We start from the raw sequence: 19,843 nt of genomic DNA, 5'->3' as shown, positions 1-19,843 counted from the left end.
AAGTCAAGTCACTTTTATTTCTATAGCACATTTAAAAAAACAACTCTCGTTGACCAAAGTGCTTTACCTTGGTGGAGGTACTAACGTTATAAACAGTGGTTCATAGATTAAGTACATACATAAATACATACATATAGCCCTCCCTCAGAGGACTTCAAGAAAGGCTTGAGAGTAAAGATGTTTTTAGTCTCGACTTAAAAGAGTCGATGGAGGGGGCAGTTCTGATGGGAAGAGGGATGCTGTTCCACAGTCTAGGAGCTGCAATCGCAAAGGCGCGGTCGCCCTTGAGCTTATGCCTAGACTGCGGGATATTCAACAGCCCCAAGTCGGCCGATCTGAGGGACCTGGAGGTGGTATGGTGGTGAGCAGACTTTTGATGTAGGTGGGGGCAAGCCCGTTAAGGGCTTTGTAAACATAAAGAAGGAGCTTGAAATTGATTCAGAACCGCACAGGGAGCCAGTGGAGGCCAGTATTGGGGTGATGAGGTCCCTTTTTCGGGTGCCCGTCAGAAGTCTCGCTGCGGAGTTTTGGACCAATTGCAGGTGGGACAGGGAAGATTGGCTGATGCCAGTATAAAGGGAGTTACAGTAATCGAGGCGGGAAGAGATGAATGTGTGGATGATCTTTTCGAGGTCATCAAACTGGAGGAATTGGTTTATTTTAGCTATCACCCGAAGCTAGAAGAAGCTAGCTTTTACCACGGCATTGACTTATTTGTCAAATTTCAATGCTGAGTCAAATATCACGCCAAGGTTTTTGACATGAGGTTTGAGTAATGGGGTAAGGCTTCCAAGGCTGCCTGCTATCGTTTTGATTGAGTCCGAGGGGCCGAGAAGGAAGACCTCACTTATTCTTGTTTAGTTGGAGGAAGTTCTGGGCCATCCAACACTTTATATCCTCGAGGCAGTGGATAAGGTTAAACAGATTTGATTGGTTGTTGGGCTTCAGGGGGAGATAGAGTTGTTTATTGTCTGCATAGCAATGGAAGGAAATGCCGTGCCTTTGAATTACTTAGCCTAATGGGAGCATATCCAGGGAGAAGAGAATGGGGCCCAGGGTGGAGCCTTGTGGAACCCTGCAGCAGAGGCTAGCTGGGGAGGAGAAAGAGTTGCCTATGTTAGTAGGGAAACTCCTACCTTTGAGGTAGATGAACCAGCTCAGGGCAGTGCGTTCAATACCATGCCCGTACCGGAGACGGTCAATTAGGATGGTGTGGTAAACAGTATCAAAAGCTGTGTTGATACTTGCGCAATTGTACGCATGTGCAGAGAGACTCAAGATGGCGATTACAGTAGAAGAAGCTTGTTAATTACTCTCATGTCCGAGTCTTATTGTGAGTCCATTTCAAGCACAAATACCCACCAATTTTAATGCGGATAAATGTGAGGTTATCCACTTTGGTAGCAAAAATAGGAAGGCAGATTACTATCTAAATGGCGTCAAGTTGGGAAAAGGGGAAGTACAACAGGATCTGGGGGTCCATGTACACCAGTCTATGAAAGTAAGCATGCAGGTACAGCAGGTTGTGAAGAAAGCGAATGGCATGTTGGCCTTTATAACAAGAGGAATCGAATATAGGAGCAAAGATGTCCTTCTGCAGTTGTACAGAGCCTTAGTGAGACTACACCTGGAGTATTGTGTGCAGTTTTTGTCCCCTAATTTGAGGAAAGACATTCTTGAGGGAGTGCAGCGTAGGTTTACAAGGTTAATTACCGGGATGGCAGGTCTGTCATATGCTGAGAGAATGGAGCAGCTGGGCTTGTAAACTCTGGAGTTTAGATGGATGAGTGGATATCTCATTGAAACATATAAGATTGTTAAGGGCTTGGACATGCTAGAGGCAGGAAACATGTTCCCGATGTTGGGGGAGTCCAGAACCAGGGACCACAGTTTAAGAATAAGGAGTATTTAGAACAGAGACAAGGAAACACTTTTTCTCACAGAGAGTGGTGAGTCTGGAATTCTCTGTCTCAGACGGCGGTGGAGGCAGGTTCTCTGGATGCTTTCAAGAGATAGCTAGATAGGGCTCTTAAAAATAGCGGTCAGGGGATATGGGAAGAAGGCAGGAACGGGGTACTAATTGGGGATGATCAGCCATGATCACATTGAATAGCGGTGCTGGCTCAAAGGGCCAAATGGCCTGCTCCTGCACCTATTGTCTATTGTCAATTAGGCGACGAGGATGTCGATTCCGTTGGCAGGAACTGAACAGCAATTGATTTGAGGTTTTCCCAAGATCAAGAAGAAAGTTAAAGAAGAGTTTGTATTTGGCGCCAAAGGCAAGAAAAAGTTGGAACGGGAATGTAAGATTGCCATGCAACAAGCAGTGCTGTAGCGGGGCAGCGCAGCTAGAAGCTGGGATGCAAGCAGAAGCCTCCACGTGGCGCATACCGGGCAATGCTGATGACAGAACTGACTGAAGTAGCCAATTCTGCAACCACCGACCATCAACCATCACTGACCGACCGGAAAGACGTGATATAGAATGGCTGGACACGAGGAAGAAGAAGTTAGAAGCTAGAAGCACGAAAGCCTAGCCAGCAAAACAACGACAGTGGGTGCTTACCTGAAACGCTTTCCAATGCCATGCAGCCCACGGACAAGCCCAGCAACTGCCACCCACGACGATAAGCCGAGTCTCCGAGAGCCAGTGCCGGTGATAACGTAAGGACACATCAGTAAGCAATGCAGCCTGTGAAGCCAGCAAAGCCGGCCCGGGATACCAGCAAAGCCAGCCCGTGAGGACAGCCCGAGAAGTCACCGATGCACCAGAGTCCCGAGACAGTCATGTCGGGCAGGTGAATTATTCGCAGCAAAAAGCTGGACACTAAGAATTAAGTGTATTGTTATTGATAACAATAATTTAAGGAAATATGTGTGCATAGCATGTATATGGCTTGAAATATATTAATATTTTATTAATATTAGAATGTTGTTATAAATCGATTATTATATTAGTATATTTTTATATTGGTATATTAGTATAAATCGATTAGTATAAGAGAATTATTAGTAGTGAATTTACTGGATAACTGCTCAGTGCGTAAAGGAAGGTACACAAAAAAGCTGGAGAAACTCAGCGGGTGCAGCAGCATCTATGTAGCGAAGGAAATAGGCAACGTTTCGGGCCGAAACCCTTCTTCAGACTGATCGGGGGTGGGAGCGGGGACAAGAAAGGAAAAAGGAGGAGGAGCCCGAAGGCTGGGGGATGGGAGGAGACAGCAGGGGGACTGAGGAAGGGGAGGAGATAGCAAGGACTAACAAAATTGGGAGATTCAACGTTCATGCCTCCAGGATGCAGACTACCCAAGCGGAATACGAGGTGCTGTTCCTCCAATTTCCGGTGCTGGAGGTTCCAGCATCTGCAGTTCCTTCTTAAACACAGTGTGTAAAGGAATTAAGTCCATTGCAGAGAACACTGTGTAAGAGGACAGCACATTGTGTACCTGAATAGCAACAGTGAAGCCATGGCCAATTCAATTGGAGGGAATGTGCCCCTGTTAGAATCTGGGTATACTTTTGAGTAATGGACCGAAGTCTTAGAGGCTTGGTTCACTTCAAATGATATCACTACAGAAGAGTAGGAAAGAGCATTGTTCCTTACAGGTTTAGGAAGCAAAGGTTATCGCACACTACATGCATTGCTGCAGCCAGCGAAGCCCGCTAGTAAAACGTACGAGGAATGTAAGGAGGCATTAATTGCTCATTTCTCGCCAAAACCAACAAAAAATAGTGCAAAGATATCGGTTTTATACATGCATGCAAGCAAATAAAACAATCCCTCAGTTCTTAGCAAGGCTTCGACAGTTAAGTGAGGGGTGTAATTTTAAGGAACTGGAGAATATGCTATGGGATAGGTTGGTGGGAGGATGTGCAGATATTAACATCCAGCAAAAACTGATGGGCACACCGAAATTAATCTTCGAGAACGCAGTCAACAGCGATGGAGGTTGCTAAACAAGATGTAGAGCAGATCAAGAAGATCGGAAGGCCCCAAGATGATGCTACCTCCGTCCATTGTCTTCAGCCTGGACTAAAGAAGACAAGGAGTCCACCACCAAGGGCATCCAGAGACCAAGGGCATCCAGGTTCAATACTCCAAGAAGAGCTGGAGATGTGGCGGCAGCCATGAGCCAGCGACGTGTAAATTCCGAGATGTTAGATGCTTCAGGTGCTCGGGAACGGGTCACACCAAAAGCCAGTGTGATGCTGTTAGAGCTTACCAGCAGAGGAGGAGACGATTCCAGAAAAAAGCAAATTACTTGGAGGAGACTGATTCAAATTCATCAGAGGATTGTATGAGACACTTGGAAGATGAATCAATTAACAAGTTGACGAACTCTGAACCGTATACAGCCACTTTGATAGTAAACATCAGGGAAGTACAACTAGAAGTTGACATTGGAAGTCCATGGACTATTATACCAGAAGAAGTCTTCAGAAAACTCAGTCAGGACCCCAGACTAGATCCCTGTACCTTCAAGCTGAAATCCTACAGGCGAGAAGGTTGACATCTATGGACAAGCAGCGGTACAGGTACAGCTCAAACCTCACAGGAAGCCATAAACGCTGACCCTAGTGGTAGTAAAGAAAGGTGCAAGCCTATTGGGAAGAGACTGGTTGAGGAGTACCCTGGATTGCTGTCAAATCTAGCCAGCCAGAACATGCCGGGTCCAATCCTAAATCCACCAAGTAGTAAGCACAGTTTGTAAGAGGCCATGAGCTCAGTACTCAACAAACTTCTGAAAGAACTTCAGAGAGGGACGATCCTCTAGCCCCTAGTCATAACACAACATCACAACCAGAGCCTGATGTCTCAGATAACATGCATAGTCCAACACAGACAGAGAGACGCATGTCTAATAGGACCAAAAGAACACCTAAAAGATTTGAGGATTTTGTTCTTTATAAATGAAAACACATAAAGCAGTGTCGTCTATTGGGTTTGCCACAACATGTTTAAGGAAGATAGGTGGAATGTAAAAATCATAAGTGCCATGTTTACTTTATGCATGATTATTACTGTTATGATGATCTAATTGTAAGATGACTTTAATAACACGACTTGGGAACAGTGTATTAGTCAATTATATTTTGGGTAAAATATCATAGACCGTGAAGGTGAAATTGTGTTACCTGCCTCCAAGTTAAAGGGGGAGGAGTGTTGTGTATGAAAATATGATTAGCATATTAGAATGTCTTGCGCAATTGTACGTATGCGCGGAGAGACTCTAGATGGCGATTTCAATACAAGAAGCTTGTTAATTACTCTCGTGTCCGAGTCTTATTTTAAGTCAATTTCAAGCGCGAATACACAATAAATATACAGCAAGCAAATAGGCCCTTTGGCTCACCAAGTCCATGCCGACCATCAATCACGCATTCACACTAGTTCTGTGTTATCCCACATTCCCATCTGGGGCAATTTACAGAGGCCTATTCACTTGTCTTTGGGATTTGTACTTTAGACTTTAGAGTAACAGCGTTGAAACAGGCTCGTCAGCCCACTGAATCCGCACCGACCAACAATCATCCCGTACACTAGCCCTGTCCTACACAGTACGGATAATTTTCAATTTTTTACTTAAGCCAATTAACCTACAAAACTGTACGTCTCTGTAGTGTGTGAGGAAGCTGGAACATGGAGAACGTGCAAACTCTACACAGACAGCACTTGAGATCAAGGTCATACCCGGGCCTGGCGCTGTGAGGCATCAGCTCTACCAGCTGCGTCATTGTACCATTGCCCTGGAAAATATGTGGCATTTTGAAATAGAACCATAAAAAAATAACTCAGCAGACTGGGCAGTATCTGTGGATGTCAATAATCTTACATGAGAACCTAGCTGTGTGACGCATTATCAATAACTCAAAATGTTAATGCCGTTTATCCCTTCCCAGACCTGCTGAGTATCACCAATATTTTGAGCTTTATATCAGATTCTCAACGTGGGCAATATCTTGATTCCGGATGGAATCCATAAGCATAACATGGTGATCTGCTGCCTCACGTTTCCAGTCACCAGGCTACAATCCTAATCTTGGATGTAGCAGATTCTGTGCCTATTGTTCACATAATCACAGCACTTGCAGAAATAGCCTTGATTATCTTAATGTTGCCCAGTTAAACATAACCTTGGATGCTGACTTTGTGCAGTTTGCATGTTCTCTGTGTGTATGTTTCCTCCCGCATCCCAAAGATCTGGAGATGATTGGATACCTGGCCACTCACTGCAAATTTCCCCTATTTTGTAGATAAGTAATAGAAACTAGGTGTGATAAAAGCACACCAATGCCTCTACTTCTTTTGAAGGTTTAGGAAGTTCAGAAGTTCATAGGTTATAGGAGCAGAATTAGGCCATTTGACCAATCTACACCATTCAATAAAGGCTGAACTATCTTTCCCTCTCAACCCCATTTTCCTGCTTTCTCCCCCTAACCCCTGACACAATTACTAATCAAGGATCTGTCAATCTTTGCACAGACGCACTGCAGTAGATTTGCTATCTTACAGCGCCAGAGACCCGGATCTGATCTCGACCTCGGGTGCTGTCTGTACGAAATTTGTATGTTCTCCCTGTTATCGTGTGTTTTTCTCCGGGTGCTCCGGTTTCCTCCCACACTCCAAAGACATACAGGTTTGTAGGTTAATTGGCTTCAATATTGACTATTGGCTTCTAAGCGATTTTGTTTATTATTATTGTCATGTGCACCGAGGTACAGTGAAAATCTTTTTTGCCACGTGGTATCCTGTCAGCGAAAAGACTATATCTCTCGTCTATATTTGCCTGAGCTTGCCCAAATATAAGCCTCAGCTTGCCCAATCTTATAGAGGTGTATAGAAAGAGTGCAGAGAAGATCTACGAGGATGTTGCCAGGACTCAAAGGCTTGTGTTTTATTGGGAGAGATTGGGCAAGTAAAGCTTTATTCCCTGGAGTGCAGGAAATCAAGGGGTGATCGTATAGAGATGTATAAAACCATGAAGAAAACTAATAAGGTGCATGCACAGAGACCTTTACCCAGAGTATGCAATCAGGAAACAGAGGACATAGGTTTAAGGTGGGAGGGGAAAGATTTGTTTAGTTTAGTTGAGTTTAGAGATACAGCGCGGAAACAGGTCCTTTCGGCCCACCAAGTCCAAACCGACCAACGGTCCCCACACATTAACAATAGCCAACACACACTAGCGGCAAATTAACATTTACGCAAAGCCAATTAACCTACAAATGTGTATGTCTTTGGAGTGTGGGAGGAAGCCAAAAATCTCGGAGAAAGTCCACATAGTCACAGGTAAAATGTACAAACTCCATAGATACAGCACCCATGGTCGGGATCTAAGCCCGGATCTTTGCCACTGTAAGCGTTGTAATCCCCGTCCCACTTAGGAAACCTGAACGGAAACCTCTGGAGACTTTGCGCCCCACCCAAGGTTTCCGTGTGGTTCCCGGCGGTTCCCAGAGGTTTTTGTCAGTCTCCCTACCTGCTTCCACTACCTGCAACCTCCGCGAACCACACGGAAACCTTGGGTGGGGCGCAAAGTCTCCAGAGGTTTCCGTTCGGGTTTCCTAAATGGGACAGGGGCATAAGGCTGCAACTCTACCACTGCGCCACTGTGCCACAATTTGATAGGAACCTGAGGGGCAACGTTTTTACACAGAGAGTCATGGGTATATGGAATGAGCTGCCAGAGGAGCAGGTACTATAATCACATTTAAAAGGCATTTGGACGGGTACATGCATAGGACAGGTTTAGAAGGATAAGGGCCACATTTGGGCAGGTGGGACTAGCGTAGACGGGGCTTCTTGGTCAGCATGGGAAAGTTGGTCCGAAGGGCTTGTTTCATGCTGCATAAACACTATGACTCTCCATTTCAGCAATTTGGACATTTCAGTAATGTTACCCGAGGCACAGTTTATAAAGAAACATTTATTTTTAATTAAAGTACCAGTTAACCTTTATTTCACAAGCTTATCTTAAACCAAATGAAAGAGTAGCTGAAATATTGTGCCATCACTCCCATTAGTCGGGGCTCCGAACATACAGTCCTAGTGACTTGTTCTTCTTGCGTATGGCGTGCACAGCCTAAAGTTGAAAGACAACTTGTTCTGTTTGATCTTCTGTTTGTGCACGCCAAGTTGATTGCATTCGTTGAAACAGGGTGGACCACGTGAAGGTTACAATCTCCCATCCCAGTGACTTGTTGATCACCACGGTAAAAACACAAATTGCTGGAGGAACTCAGTGAGTCAGGCAGCATCTGTAGAGGGAATGGAGAGAATGTGTTTTGCATTGGGGCCATTTTTCAGACTAATTGGAGTAGCAAGGGGAGAAAGCTGGAAAAAATTGATTGATACTTTATTATCACCTGTGACATGTCAGAGTGAAATTATTTGTATTGCATACCATGCACAAATGACTGGGTGGGATCCCGGACATGGCGTCGAAGGACGAGAAGCTGAAGCAAAGAAGTGGAAGCCACATAACCGAATGGAAAAATTGCCGAAACGCCAACTAACCGAAAGGGCGGGAGTCCTAAAAGAAAACTCACCGAAAGGCCGCTCTGCTGAAAAGCCAAATAGCGGACATGACGTCACCGGGGGGGGGGCGGGACTTGTCAGAGTTTGGTCCAGACCCCGCGTCCATTTTCCATGGTGGTCATTTTCCCACACAAGCCATAGGTGACTGGGCACCCTCCCGTCTCCATCGGCCAGTGATGTGATGGACGCGGGGTCTGGACCGAACGCTGACAAGTCCTGCCCCCCCCGGCGACATCATGTCCATTATTTAGCTTTTTGGCAGTGGCCTTTCAGTGAATTTACTTGTAGGCGACGCAGCCTTTTGGTGAGTTGGCGTTTCGACATAGCGGCCTTTCGGTGAGTTTGCTATTAGTTGTCCACCCTTTCGGTTAGTTGGCTTTTCGGCTTTGTTTCCATTCGGTTATTTGGCTTCCACTTCTTTGCTTCGGCTTCTCGTCCTTCGACGCCACGTCCGCACACGGACTGGGTCAGTTGAGAAAAACCCTGATATGTGAAAACATGAACTACAAAGTGCAGGCAATGTTTATTTTCCTAATTATAATGTTTCAGATGAAATCGTATTGTAAACTCCAGAGGCTAATGCATTTGAACAAAGTTTCAAACAATACTTGACAAAGGCGAATAGTTATAAAATAAAAAGATCACAAAGAAATTCAGGTCTAAAGCATTGATAAAAGCTGCTTTTCTTATAATTCTTCATACATCATAGACATATTATTCATATATCTAGCAATAAAAGGTGTTAGAATCTTGGGTTCAAGTGAAAGTACCAGTTAACCTTCATTTCGCAAATGTCTCTTAACACAAATGGAAGAGTAGGTGAAATATTGTTCCATCAACTAACATTATTCAGGATTCTAAATATACTAAGTCCTAGTGACCCCATTGCCAAAACATAAATTGCTGGAGGAACTCAGGGAGGCAGACAGCATCTTATAGTTTATTTTATTGTCATGTGTACCGAGGTGCAGTGAAAAGTTTTTTGTTGGGTGCTATCCAGTCAGCGGAAAAATTATGCATGATTCCAATCAAGCCATCCACAGTGTACAGATAAAGGATGAAGGGAATAACATTTAGTGCAAGATAAAGTCCATTAAGGTTCGATTAAAGATAGTCTGAGGGTCTCCAATGAGGTAGATGGTAGGTTAGGACCTCTCGCTACTCGGTGATAGGATGGTTCAGTTGCCTGATAACAGCTGGGAAGAAACTGTCCCTGAATCAGTTTTAGTTTAGTTTAGCTTAATATTATCATGTGTACCGAGGTACTGTGAAAAGCTTTTGTTTGCGTGCTCTCCAGACAAAGAAAAGACTATGCATGATTACAATCAAGTGTCCATAGAATAGAACTGTGTGTGGGGATTGTTGGTCAGCACGGACTCGATGGGCTGAAGGACTTGTTTCCACGCTGTATCTCTAAATCAAATTTAACTTGAAGGGATCTAGAACTAACGCTGGCCTGGAGCAGTTTCCTTCACATCTGCTTTCTTAACCAGAGAAATGAATTTACCCCTGCGCCCTGAATGGAAAGATCAAATACTTTAGCTTTAAGATGGGAGGGACAAAGTTTAAAGGAGATATGTGAGGCAATTTTTAGGCACATGGATATGCAGGGAATGGAGGGATATGGATTATGTACAGGGAGGTAAGAGATGGATTTGGCATTATTTTCAGCACAGATATTGTGGGCTTAAGTGCCTGTTTTTATGCTATACAGTTCCATGTATCAGAATCATCATGTATTTCATTTTTGTTTAACATGCCATGAATAATTCATTTATTTGCCGATATTATAAGATGGAACTCCATTGGGAAACTCAGCATTAATCATTTTGATAAACAGTCATGTAATACAGAGCGTGGTTATGCAAGGATCAATTAATAAGAAAAGATATTCATTATAGTCCGCTTGGCATGTTCATGAATTATTTGGCAAATAAAGCAAAATCATAGCTTTATATTGTTAATTATGCTTAGAGTTATTTTGCTCTGGAATTCACAGCTTGAAAAAGTGACTGAAATGGATCAAAAAGCTCCTTCTAAAGTATAATTGAATGAAGGTGCAGAAAGAATCGAATAAAACAGAACTAAGGTGGGTGTTTAGAACTAATATGCAGAGGCTGGCACAGTGGCACAGCGGTAGAGCTGCTGCCTCACAGCGCCAGACGTCCGGGTTTGATCCTGACCTCTGGTGCTGTCTGTACGAAGTTTGCACATTCGGCCTGTTTAACCGCTTTGGTTACTTCTGGATGCTCTGGTTTCCTCCCATATTCCAAAGAATTTTTGCAGCTTTGTAGGATAATTTGCCCTCCGTCAATTGTCCCTATTGTGTTGGATGGGAAATTGGGATAACAAAGAACTTGTGTGTATGGGTGAACATTAGTCGGCATGAAAGCAGTGGGCCGAAGGGCCTGTTTCCATGCTGTATCTCTAAATTTAGGAATGAGGGCAAATGTTAGCTCTTTCAAAGAACCACCACTGTATATTGGGCCAAATGGTTTCCTGCATTGTCATTTTATTCTATAACATTGTTTGCTGACAGCAGTAGGGCAATCTGCAGCCGAGGCCTTTTCCTTTTGCAAAGAACCTTCAATTAATTCTATACCTGCTGCTTCTAGTTCCTTGTGACTGATTCCCCCCCATCCCCCACATTTTCTCCTTGCCTCTCCTGGCTCTGTTGATTCATGTTGGATTTCACGCCGTCTTCGCTCACAGGAGGTCTTCAAATCTCTTCACAAGCAGAGGAATCAGTCAAAATTGCAGTCAGGCCGATAAAACAGAGCTGCCATTTAGTGCACAGTAGGAATCCGCAAGCAGCAACAGGGTGAATGTTAGCCTGATTCAAGAGTCAAGTGTGTTTTATTGTCTTTTGTTCCGAAACGGAACAATGAAATTCTTACTTGCACCAGCACCACAGATATGTAAATATAGTATAGGTCCACCACCAATATTTCCATCAATTCACCGAGTGATGGTCTGGCACCTCCTTTAATCTGGACTAAATTATGAGAGTGCACTTAAAATTCCATGGATGGCCACAGGTGGCACTGTGTGTGGGCAAGCTCTTTCAAGCCAAGTCCCTCCACCCCAAAATTGTTTTTTGTTTACACCTGCAGTAGTTGGTGGTGATCCCTCGGTCTCGACTAGCTACCCTTACTGCTTCACCTTTAAGGACGTACCTTTAGAAAGGAGAAGAAGAGGAATTTCTTGAATCAGAGGGTGATGAATGCATGGAATCCATTGCCACAGACGGCTGCGGAGGCCGTCATAGGGTATTTTTAAAGCAGAGATTGGCAGGTTACGATATACTCTAACTTTATTTATCCCAGGAGGGAAATTGATCAGGTTCTTGATTAGGAAGGGTGTCAAAGGGTTTGTGAAGAAGGCAGGAGAATGGGGTTGGGAGGGAAAGATAGATCAGCCACAATTGGATGGCAGAGTAGACTTGAATGGCCAAATTTCCTATCTCCGCTCCTATGACTTATGAACCTACGAACCTGGGTGAATGAGACACTGAGACCTGAATTGAATATAAAACATTCGTGAGGCAGACACAAGGAAGCTGAGCCATGATTTCCATGTTATTTTCAGGGACGAGATCTAACAAGAGATTGGCACCTTGTTTCCGCATGCTGTTTGCTTTTACTTATTGGCTTTCTCACACTGTTTGAACAAAGCGAGCCCTGAGTCAATGAATACTCATCTCTAAAGAGCAAATGGACTAAAACAAGTAGTGCATCGGCGTTTAATTAAAATAACACTGGGGTGATAAGATGCAATCTTATAGCATCATCGGAGACATGACCATGATTGGAAGGTTTGGATGATAAACCCTTCATTTGGCTGATGGTGTCTCACGTTTATTCAGGATACAATAGGCAGAGATTCAGTGATGTGGTTTACCGTGAAAATGGGCACAGAGAAAAATTTAATCCAGCATTTCTATTTTCTAAGGCAATAAATGGCAGCCCAGGCTATCACGCAAACTAATCTCTCTTCCATCTTGCAACCCAGCGGTATGAATATTGATTTCTCTAACTTTACGTAACCCTTGCATCCCCTTTCTCTCCATATCTTCCCCACCCTAGTCGTCATACTGGTTTCACTGTCATCCTGTTTTGTGTCCTACAGTTCCACTCACACTCCCCCCCCCCCCCCCCCCCCCCCCCCCCCCCCCCCCCCCCCCCCCCACACACCTATTTCTTCTCTCCGTCTCCCCTTCCACAAACATTGCTTGACAATTTACAACTCTTCAGTCCTTTTGTTAGAACACCTTCTGTCTTTTCATCTCTTGCCTTTGTCTAAGTATATGCTTATCAAACCCACCCCCTACCTGTATCCTTCTATTACTCACCACGTTTTGACCTGTCCCTCATCTCTTCCAGGTTTCTCCCTCCCCCACCCCCACTACAATCCATCTGAATAAGGGTCCCGACACCAATGAGGGTGGATCGGTGGTGCAGTGGTAGAATTGCCCTGTGCAGTGCCAGAGACTCTGACCACAGGTGCAGTTTGCATGTCCTCCCTGTGACTGCATGGGTTTCCTCAGAGTGCTCCAATTTCCTCCCACCCTCCAAGGATTTACAGGTTTGTACGTCAATTGGAGGGTGGGTTCTGTAAAATTGGCCCAAGCAAATTGTAAATTGTCCCTGGTGGAGAAAAAGTGCTAGTGTACGGGGTGATCATTGGTCGGCACGGCTTGGAGGGCCGAAGGGCCTGTTTCCACGCTGTACCTCAGTCTAAAGAGAGAGAGAGAGAGAGTCTCAAAGACAACAGGTTCCTCATTTTCTCATTTTATTGTAAAGCTTTGAGAAAGGAATAATTACAATGATTGTATTTTCTTTCTGTTGATGGCTCAGCGAAATGAGGGCCAAGAATTTGTTTACATGCTTAACAATAGGAAAAAAAAGATATAAATCAAGAGGAGGTGCTTACTACCCGCGCACATCTCATAAGTAACATAGGAAGCCAGTGGATTAACTAGTAAAGCATTACGTGTTTCCAAACACCCTTAACAATATGGTTCTGATTATACATTTAATCCATCTAAAAATAGTAACATAGTTCCATTTGCTGATTTTGTTTTTTTATATAAAAGCGACATTTGCATGTACATAAAACTGTACAAAAACATGGCATACAAGCAATTAAATTAATTATATAAATAGAACCAGCATTGAAATTCAAATCATCTAAACAGCCTTCCGCGGCTTGTTCCTAGACAAATCTCATGGACTCTTGAGTTTCCTCTTTCTACCACTCCCCAGTATTGTGGGGTCTCCTATATCAGGGGACTAGCAGGATCTACACTATGGACTCACTGTAAGTATTGGTCCTTCTACAGATGTATGTGCCACTGTAGTTGTGGTCCAAGGTATCACAGGTCAAACTACGTCGTGACACAATACTCCATAAATACATACACAATCTACCGCTGTATCCAATTTCTTGGAATGAAACACAAACAAAAAAAAAACGCGTCAACTACCTCTGCCTATAAATGCAACAGAAGTGGCCTCTTAAGATCCAGTATGGTTCTGATCGGCCACCTCGACACATTTAGGGGACCTTTTTTTTTGGTGTACATGTATAATCACGGTTGTGGAGTCTTTCTTTTTGCACCTGTAACCTGTCTAAATTCCAAGATTCCTGCATCAGACAAAATGCAACTTAATCATATAAAAAGGCATCTTTAACATCTCAGCTCATAACTCCCCAAATGTTCAACCTTCTATCCAGTGTTGGTTTTTGACTGGAGGACCGTTCGTCGAAGTGTCTTCCAATCAAAGAGTTCCAGCTTGACCTTTGACTGGAGGTGAAAGGTCGAACTGGTGCATGAGAGGAGTCGAAGAGCACGAGTTGACGGCCATCAAAGTGCCAAGCGACCTTTCCTGGAGGAATGCCAGGCACCTCCACTACTTCCTGAGCTTTGGAGATCACAGAGCCCTGCAAATAGCCACCATTATTCCTTCCTTGAATGCCACATCATTGGGCTTCACTAATCTTCTTACCTCAGTACATCAGACAAATTACTTGATCAGAAAAAAAAAACGAGATCCTGAAGTGTGGCACGGTGGCGTAGTCATAGAATTTCTGCTTCTCAGCCTCAGACACTCGGGTTCGATCCCGACTATGAGTGAAGTCTGTATGGAGTTCGTACATTCTCCCCGTGACTTTTCTCCGGGTGCTCCGGTTTACTCTCATAATCCAAAGATGTACAATTTTGTAGGTTAATTAGCTTCGGTAAAAATTGTAGAATTGTCCCCAGTGTGTATAATAGCGCTAGTGTACAGGGATCGCTGGTCGGCGCGGACTGGGTGGGTCAAAGGGACTGTTTCTGCATTGTATCTCTAAACTAAACTAAACTAAAAACCTTTTGTGATGACCAATGTATATTCAAAGGAATCAAGGTCTATGCCAAGGATTTAATTAACTTCAAAACACACCCAACTTGCTCCCAAGTAAATGACCCCAGACCGTGACTAATGAACCTCATACATGAGAATGCATTGCAGATTACAGTGAGAAGCTTGAATGAGTTAAATTGCCCTCCCTTCCATCACCATTTTGATTGTGCATTCTGATTTACATCTCCCCCTTTTTCACTTATCAAGGCACAAAATAGACACTGCTTCACTTTAGACATAAACCCGGGGAAGTACTAGACCCCTTCTTCACCAAATCATCAGGCTTCTGCCACAGATGATAAAACAAGAACAAAATTCAAACACGCGCACACATACACCCACACACAAATAAAAGCAAATATTTTTTTTGTGAAAACAGAGCAATAATCATGCTAACATAACATTTTTTTTATATACACCACTGTCTATCTGAATCGAGTTTCACGTGTTGCGAAGTGGGTTATAAAGTAGAAAGTGCGCTATAATTGGAGACGATAACATTAGTTGAAACAATAATCAGAGAGGTGGATAGGTGGGCCATTGAACCAAAACGATTAAAAAAAAGAAATAGTAGGTAACGATGTTTTAAATCCACAACTAGTCGTAAAATGAGTTCAAAATGTCTTAAGATGTCCAGGTCCAAATGGGTTTTCGAGCAGACTTGACGATATTTGATGGGGATTTGCGTTGGTTGATTGGATGGGTAAATAGTGTCCATCACCATCCATTCAGCAGATTCTGGCGATTTATCCGTACACCAAAGCTATCTGTCCAATCACATATCCTACATATGAGTGTAAGCTCACCCCAGCATTTAAACTGGAAGATAGTTTTTTTTTCTTAATGGCACAATGTCCAATGCCTAACAAAATAATTTGAGAGTATTTTAATTCGACTTGGCTAGGGTGGGTTTGGGAAACACTACTGCATCCTGGTCATGAGTTACAAAACAACAGCCAAGCAAACATCTGCCCACTCTTACATTTCCTCTGGAGATCAATGACTCCTCATCTCATTGGTATGAGAAACACAGACTCACACGGGCACATCAAGCCTGAGACACACAGATATTCACACTAACACTCTCTCACACACACACACACACACTCATACATACATATTAGGCACTCATACACACAAACAAGCATTCATGCAATCACTCTCTCACACTCATGTGCGCACACTCACACACACCCATGCTCATATACACTCATACACACTCACTCTCCCACACAGGCACACACACCCCAACTCACCCATCCACAGAAACACATCTACATAGAGATGCCCACCCACCCACAGAGACAGCTCAAACACACATACACACACATGTGCGCATACACGCACTCAAACACACACACACATGTACACGTATACACACTCACAATTTGTCTACAACCAGGACAGATTGCCAGTGGAGGTGATGTAGCTGGCTCTCCAATCTACACTGCAACATTTGGATAACATAAACACATACATCAGACTGTGTTTGATTGACTAAAAATGATAGAAACCAGGAACTGTAGATGCTGGTTTACAAAACTATTTTTTTCATGAAGCCAGCTCCTTGTGTCTACATTTTGTCTGCACCACTGCGAATTCTCTTCAAGGTATGCCGCCTTTGAAGAAGTTCTCCTCCTTTCTCTGACAGGAGTTCTGCGAGACCTTCTCTCTCTGCTCCCACTCTGTGGTTCCTGCTGCTCTCCAGTGTAATGACCATGTTCCAACCCAGACTCACTACCACAGCCATGTGTGTTTCCTTCGCACCATCTTGTCCCTCGTGGCTTCCAGCTCCATTTCCAAGACTCTCAGTATGGGCTCAACCAGGATTTCAGGTGGGACGCAAAGTGCTGGAGTAACTCAGCGGGTCAGGCTGCATCTCTGGAAAACATGGATAGGTGTCATTTTGTGTTGGGACCCTTCTTCAGACTCAGTCTGAAAAAAGGTCCCAGCCCCAGATGTCACTTATCCATGTTCTCCAGAGATGTCGCCTGACCCTCTGAGTTACTCCAGCACTCTCAGTCCTTTTGTGTATAACCACATCCAAGCCTAGACACTCACGCACGCACACACACACAAGCAAACATGCATGAACACGCGCACACACATACACAAACGCATGCAAACACGCAACACACACACACATACACACACGCGTGCAAACACGCACACGCAACACACACACACACACACACACACGCAAACACACACACACACACACACACACACACACACACACACACACACACACACACACACACACACACACACACACACACACACACACACACACACACACACACACACACACACACACACCACACACACACACACAGTCCCACTCCCACAACCTTCAAATATGTAGTCTCACTGGGGCCGGTACGATTACAGAGTCTAGTGTCCGAGGCAGCTCTAATGCCAACGATTAATTCAGATTCCTCCTGATGCGGTCCTGGCATCAGATCCTGTGCCTGGATCTGAGAGAAAGGTGAAGAGTCTCCATTGTCACGGGAGGCACATTCCCACAACAACAAATGTCCCCTCCATCCACGGCCATAACTGGATCTGATGCATACGCCCACCTTTCAAAAGTGCCATCCCATGTGTAGCGGCGACGGAGGCCACAACCTCCAGGCAAATGGCAAGAGGGAATACCACTTCTCAAATTAAAACAAAAACACAGAAGCAAACTGCAAAGAGCTAAATGAATGAAGGTTGTGGTTCACCAGCGCCATTTCCAATAATAATCCACCAGTGTGGGTCACGAAAAGTTTCTTTCAGTTGTTACATTTACAAGATGGATTTTCCATTGGTGGGTTTGAAATTATTTACATGAGGAAAATAATCCGTTCAAATTTAAGGTGGATTCGTTGAATGGAGCGGCACAGTGGCACAGTGGTAGAGTTTCTGCATCCCAGCGCCAGAGACCCAGATTCGATCCTGACTACGGATGCTTGGATGTCTGAACGGAGCTTGTATGTTCTCCCTGTGACTGCATGAGTTTTCTCCAGGTGCTCCGGTTTCTTCCCACACCAAAGACGTACAGGTTAATTGACTTTGGTAAAAATGTCTTAATTGTCCCTAGTGTGCAGGTTAGTGCTAATGTACGATGTGATCACTGCTCGGCATGGACTCAGGCTGAAGGGCCTGTTTCTGCGCTGTATCTAAACTAAATTGGAGCTGAAACACATGAAAACTCTCACACTCTGAATCGTTGGGAGGTACATTTTCCCATCATCTGAAAGACAATATTTATACAAATGTACAGTGGCTCCTCTGTCCTTGCTCTCTGTGGCTAGACTGAAAGTGTGTCAGCAAGCATTCGATCCAAGAGCTTTTAGCACTGAGATGGCACATGTAAAATTGCAGGAGTATCCATGGGTATCAACTGGTTTTTGTCTTTTGCACCCTCCCCTCCCACACACACACACACACACACATGTACACACACGATCACATGCACACACCGACACATACACAAACACACACATACACCCCCTCACATGCGCAGGCAAGTATACATACACACACGCACAGACACACAAACACACACACACACAATCATGCAGGCACACAATCACACACACACTTGCACGCACACGAATACATGCAGACATGCGTGCATGCACATACACTTGTACACTCACGCAGACACACAATCACACACACACATTTATACGGACAAGCACACAATCATATGCACACACAATCAGACCCATATGCACACACACTTTTACACAGACAAGCACACACGCATACACACATCTAAAACCAACCCAAGAAATGAATCGACTGCATGCAGCATGGAAGCTTGTCAGCGTTGGAGATGCTTGGGGGTGTAAAGAGCACCATGTTTGAGTTTGACTGTTGTTTCTGCCCCTCTCTGTCCTCTGCAGTTGGCACTGGATGAGGGGAGGTGGATGGGGAGGGGGGGGGGGGGTGGGGGGAGGGTCAAGGCTGTGCCAATGTTATGGAAATCCCTGGAAAACCACACCATTTCAATCCCGTCCATTCTGTAGAAAATCAAATCTGCCTTCAAAAGCCTTTGTTTGTTTGTTTCTTCGCTTTCTCCGTTTCGTTTTCCTCCTCTTCTGCTCCTTCCCGCTCAACCGCGTTTCCAAATAGTCGAAATAGCTTCAAGACCAGGCACAGAGCAGGCAGCATCACTTCCCTAGAGATAGATCTCCCGCTTGGAACAATGGGGGGCGGGTCCGGGGGGCTGTTGGTAGTCAGGGGGTTGGGTGAGTGGGATTTCCTCCAGAGCTGAATCCTTGCTGGGCTCATGGTTTGAACTGGGGAAGGCACTGTGCGTTGGTATGAAGCGGATGTTGGCCATCTTGGTACCATGGTCCTCTGGGAGCCTGGGGCTCCCATTGGTCAGGCGATCCTGGCTCCCGTGGTCTTCGTAAGGCACAAAGGTGGACAGTTTGGGAACGTTTATCGGCTTGCGGTTGGGGGATGGTTCACCCGGCATCCAACAGCTATCTGAATGGCCAAACTCCGTGCATTCCCTCGTGCAATTCCCAGTCATCGCCACATCGGGCAGTGGTCGAAGATCTACATCGGCATATATAAAGAGAAACAAAACATCATTTTACACCTATAAGTCACAGGGCCATCCAGTATACAAACAGACGTAGAACAGTACAGTGTGTAGGAAGGAATTGCAGATGCTGCTTTATACCGCAGACACAAAATACTTGAGTAACTCAGCGGGTCGGGCAACATCTTTGGAAAAAAAAGGAATAGGTGACATTTCGAGAGAAGGTGAAACTGCAGATGCTGGTTTATTCCGAAGATAAACACAAAATGCTGGAGAAACTCAGTGGGTCAGGAATGCTACACAACACAGGAACAGGACCTACGGCCCATAATATCAGTATCGAACATGATGCCAAGA

The 19,843-nt window shown here is 44.6% G+C and overlaps 1 protein-coding gene across 4 annotated transcripts in view; it reads right to left on the bottom strand.

Moving 5' to 3' along the window:
* Nucleotides 1-17,268: 17,268 nt before the first annotated feature.
* LOC129701505 (protocadherin-1-like) overlaps nt 17,269-19,843 on the bottom strand; it is a 350,556-nt gene continuing 347,981 nt past the window's right edge. For all 4 annotated transcript variants that reach the window (XM_055642736.1, XM_055642733.1, XM_055642734.1 and 1 more), the window contains exon 4: nt 17,269-19,500. In XM_055642736.1, the coding sequence (XP_055498711.1) occupies nt 19,115-19,500 (386 nt within the window). In that variant the 3' untranslated portion in view covers nt 17,269-19,114. The remainder of the gene's footprint in view (nt 19,501-19,843) is intronic.

The sequence above is a fragment of the Leucoraja erinacea genome, chromosome 11 (assembly GCF_028641065.1).
Source record: "Leucoraja erinacea ecotype New England chromosome 11, Leri_hhj_1, whole genome shotgun sequence".
Taxonomy (NCBI): domain Eukaryota; kingdom Metazoa; phylum Chordata; class Chondrichthyes; order Rajiformes; family Rajidae; genus Leucoraja; species Leucoraja erinaceus.
Note: the sequence above shows the minus strand (reverse complement) of the source record. Positions and strands in the feature narration are given on the sequence as shown.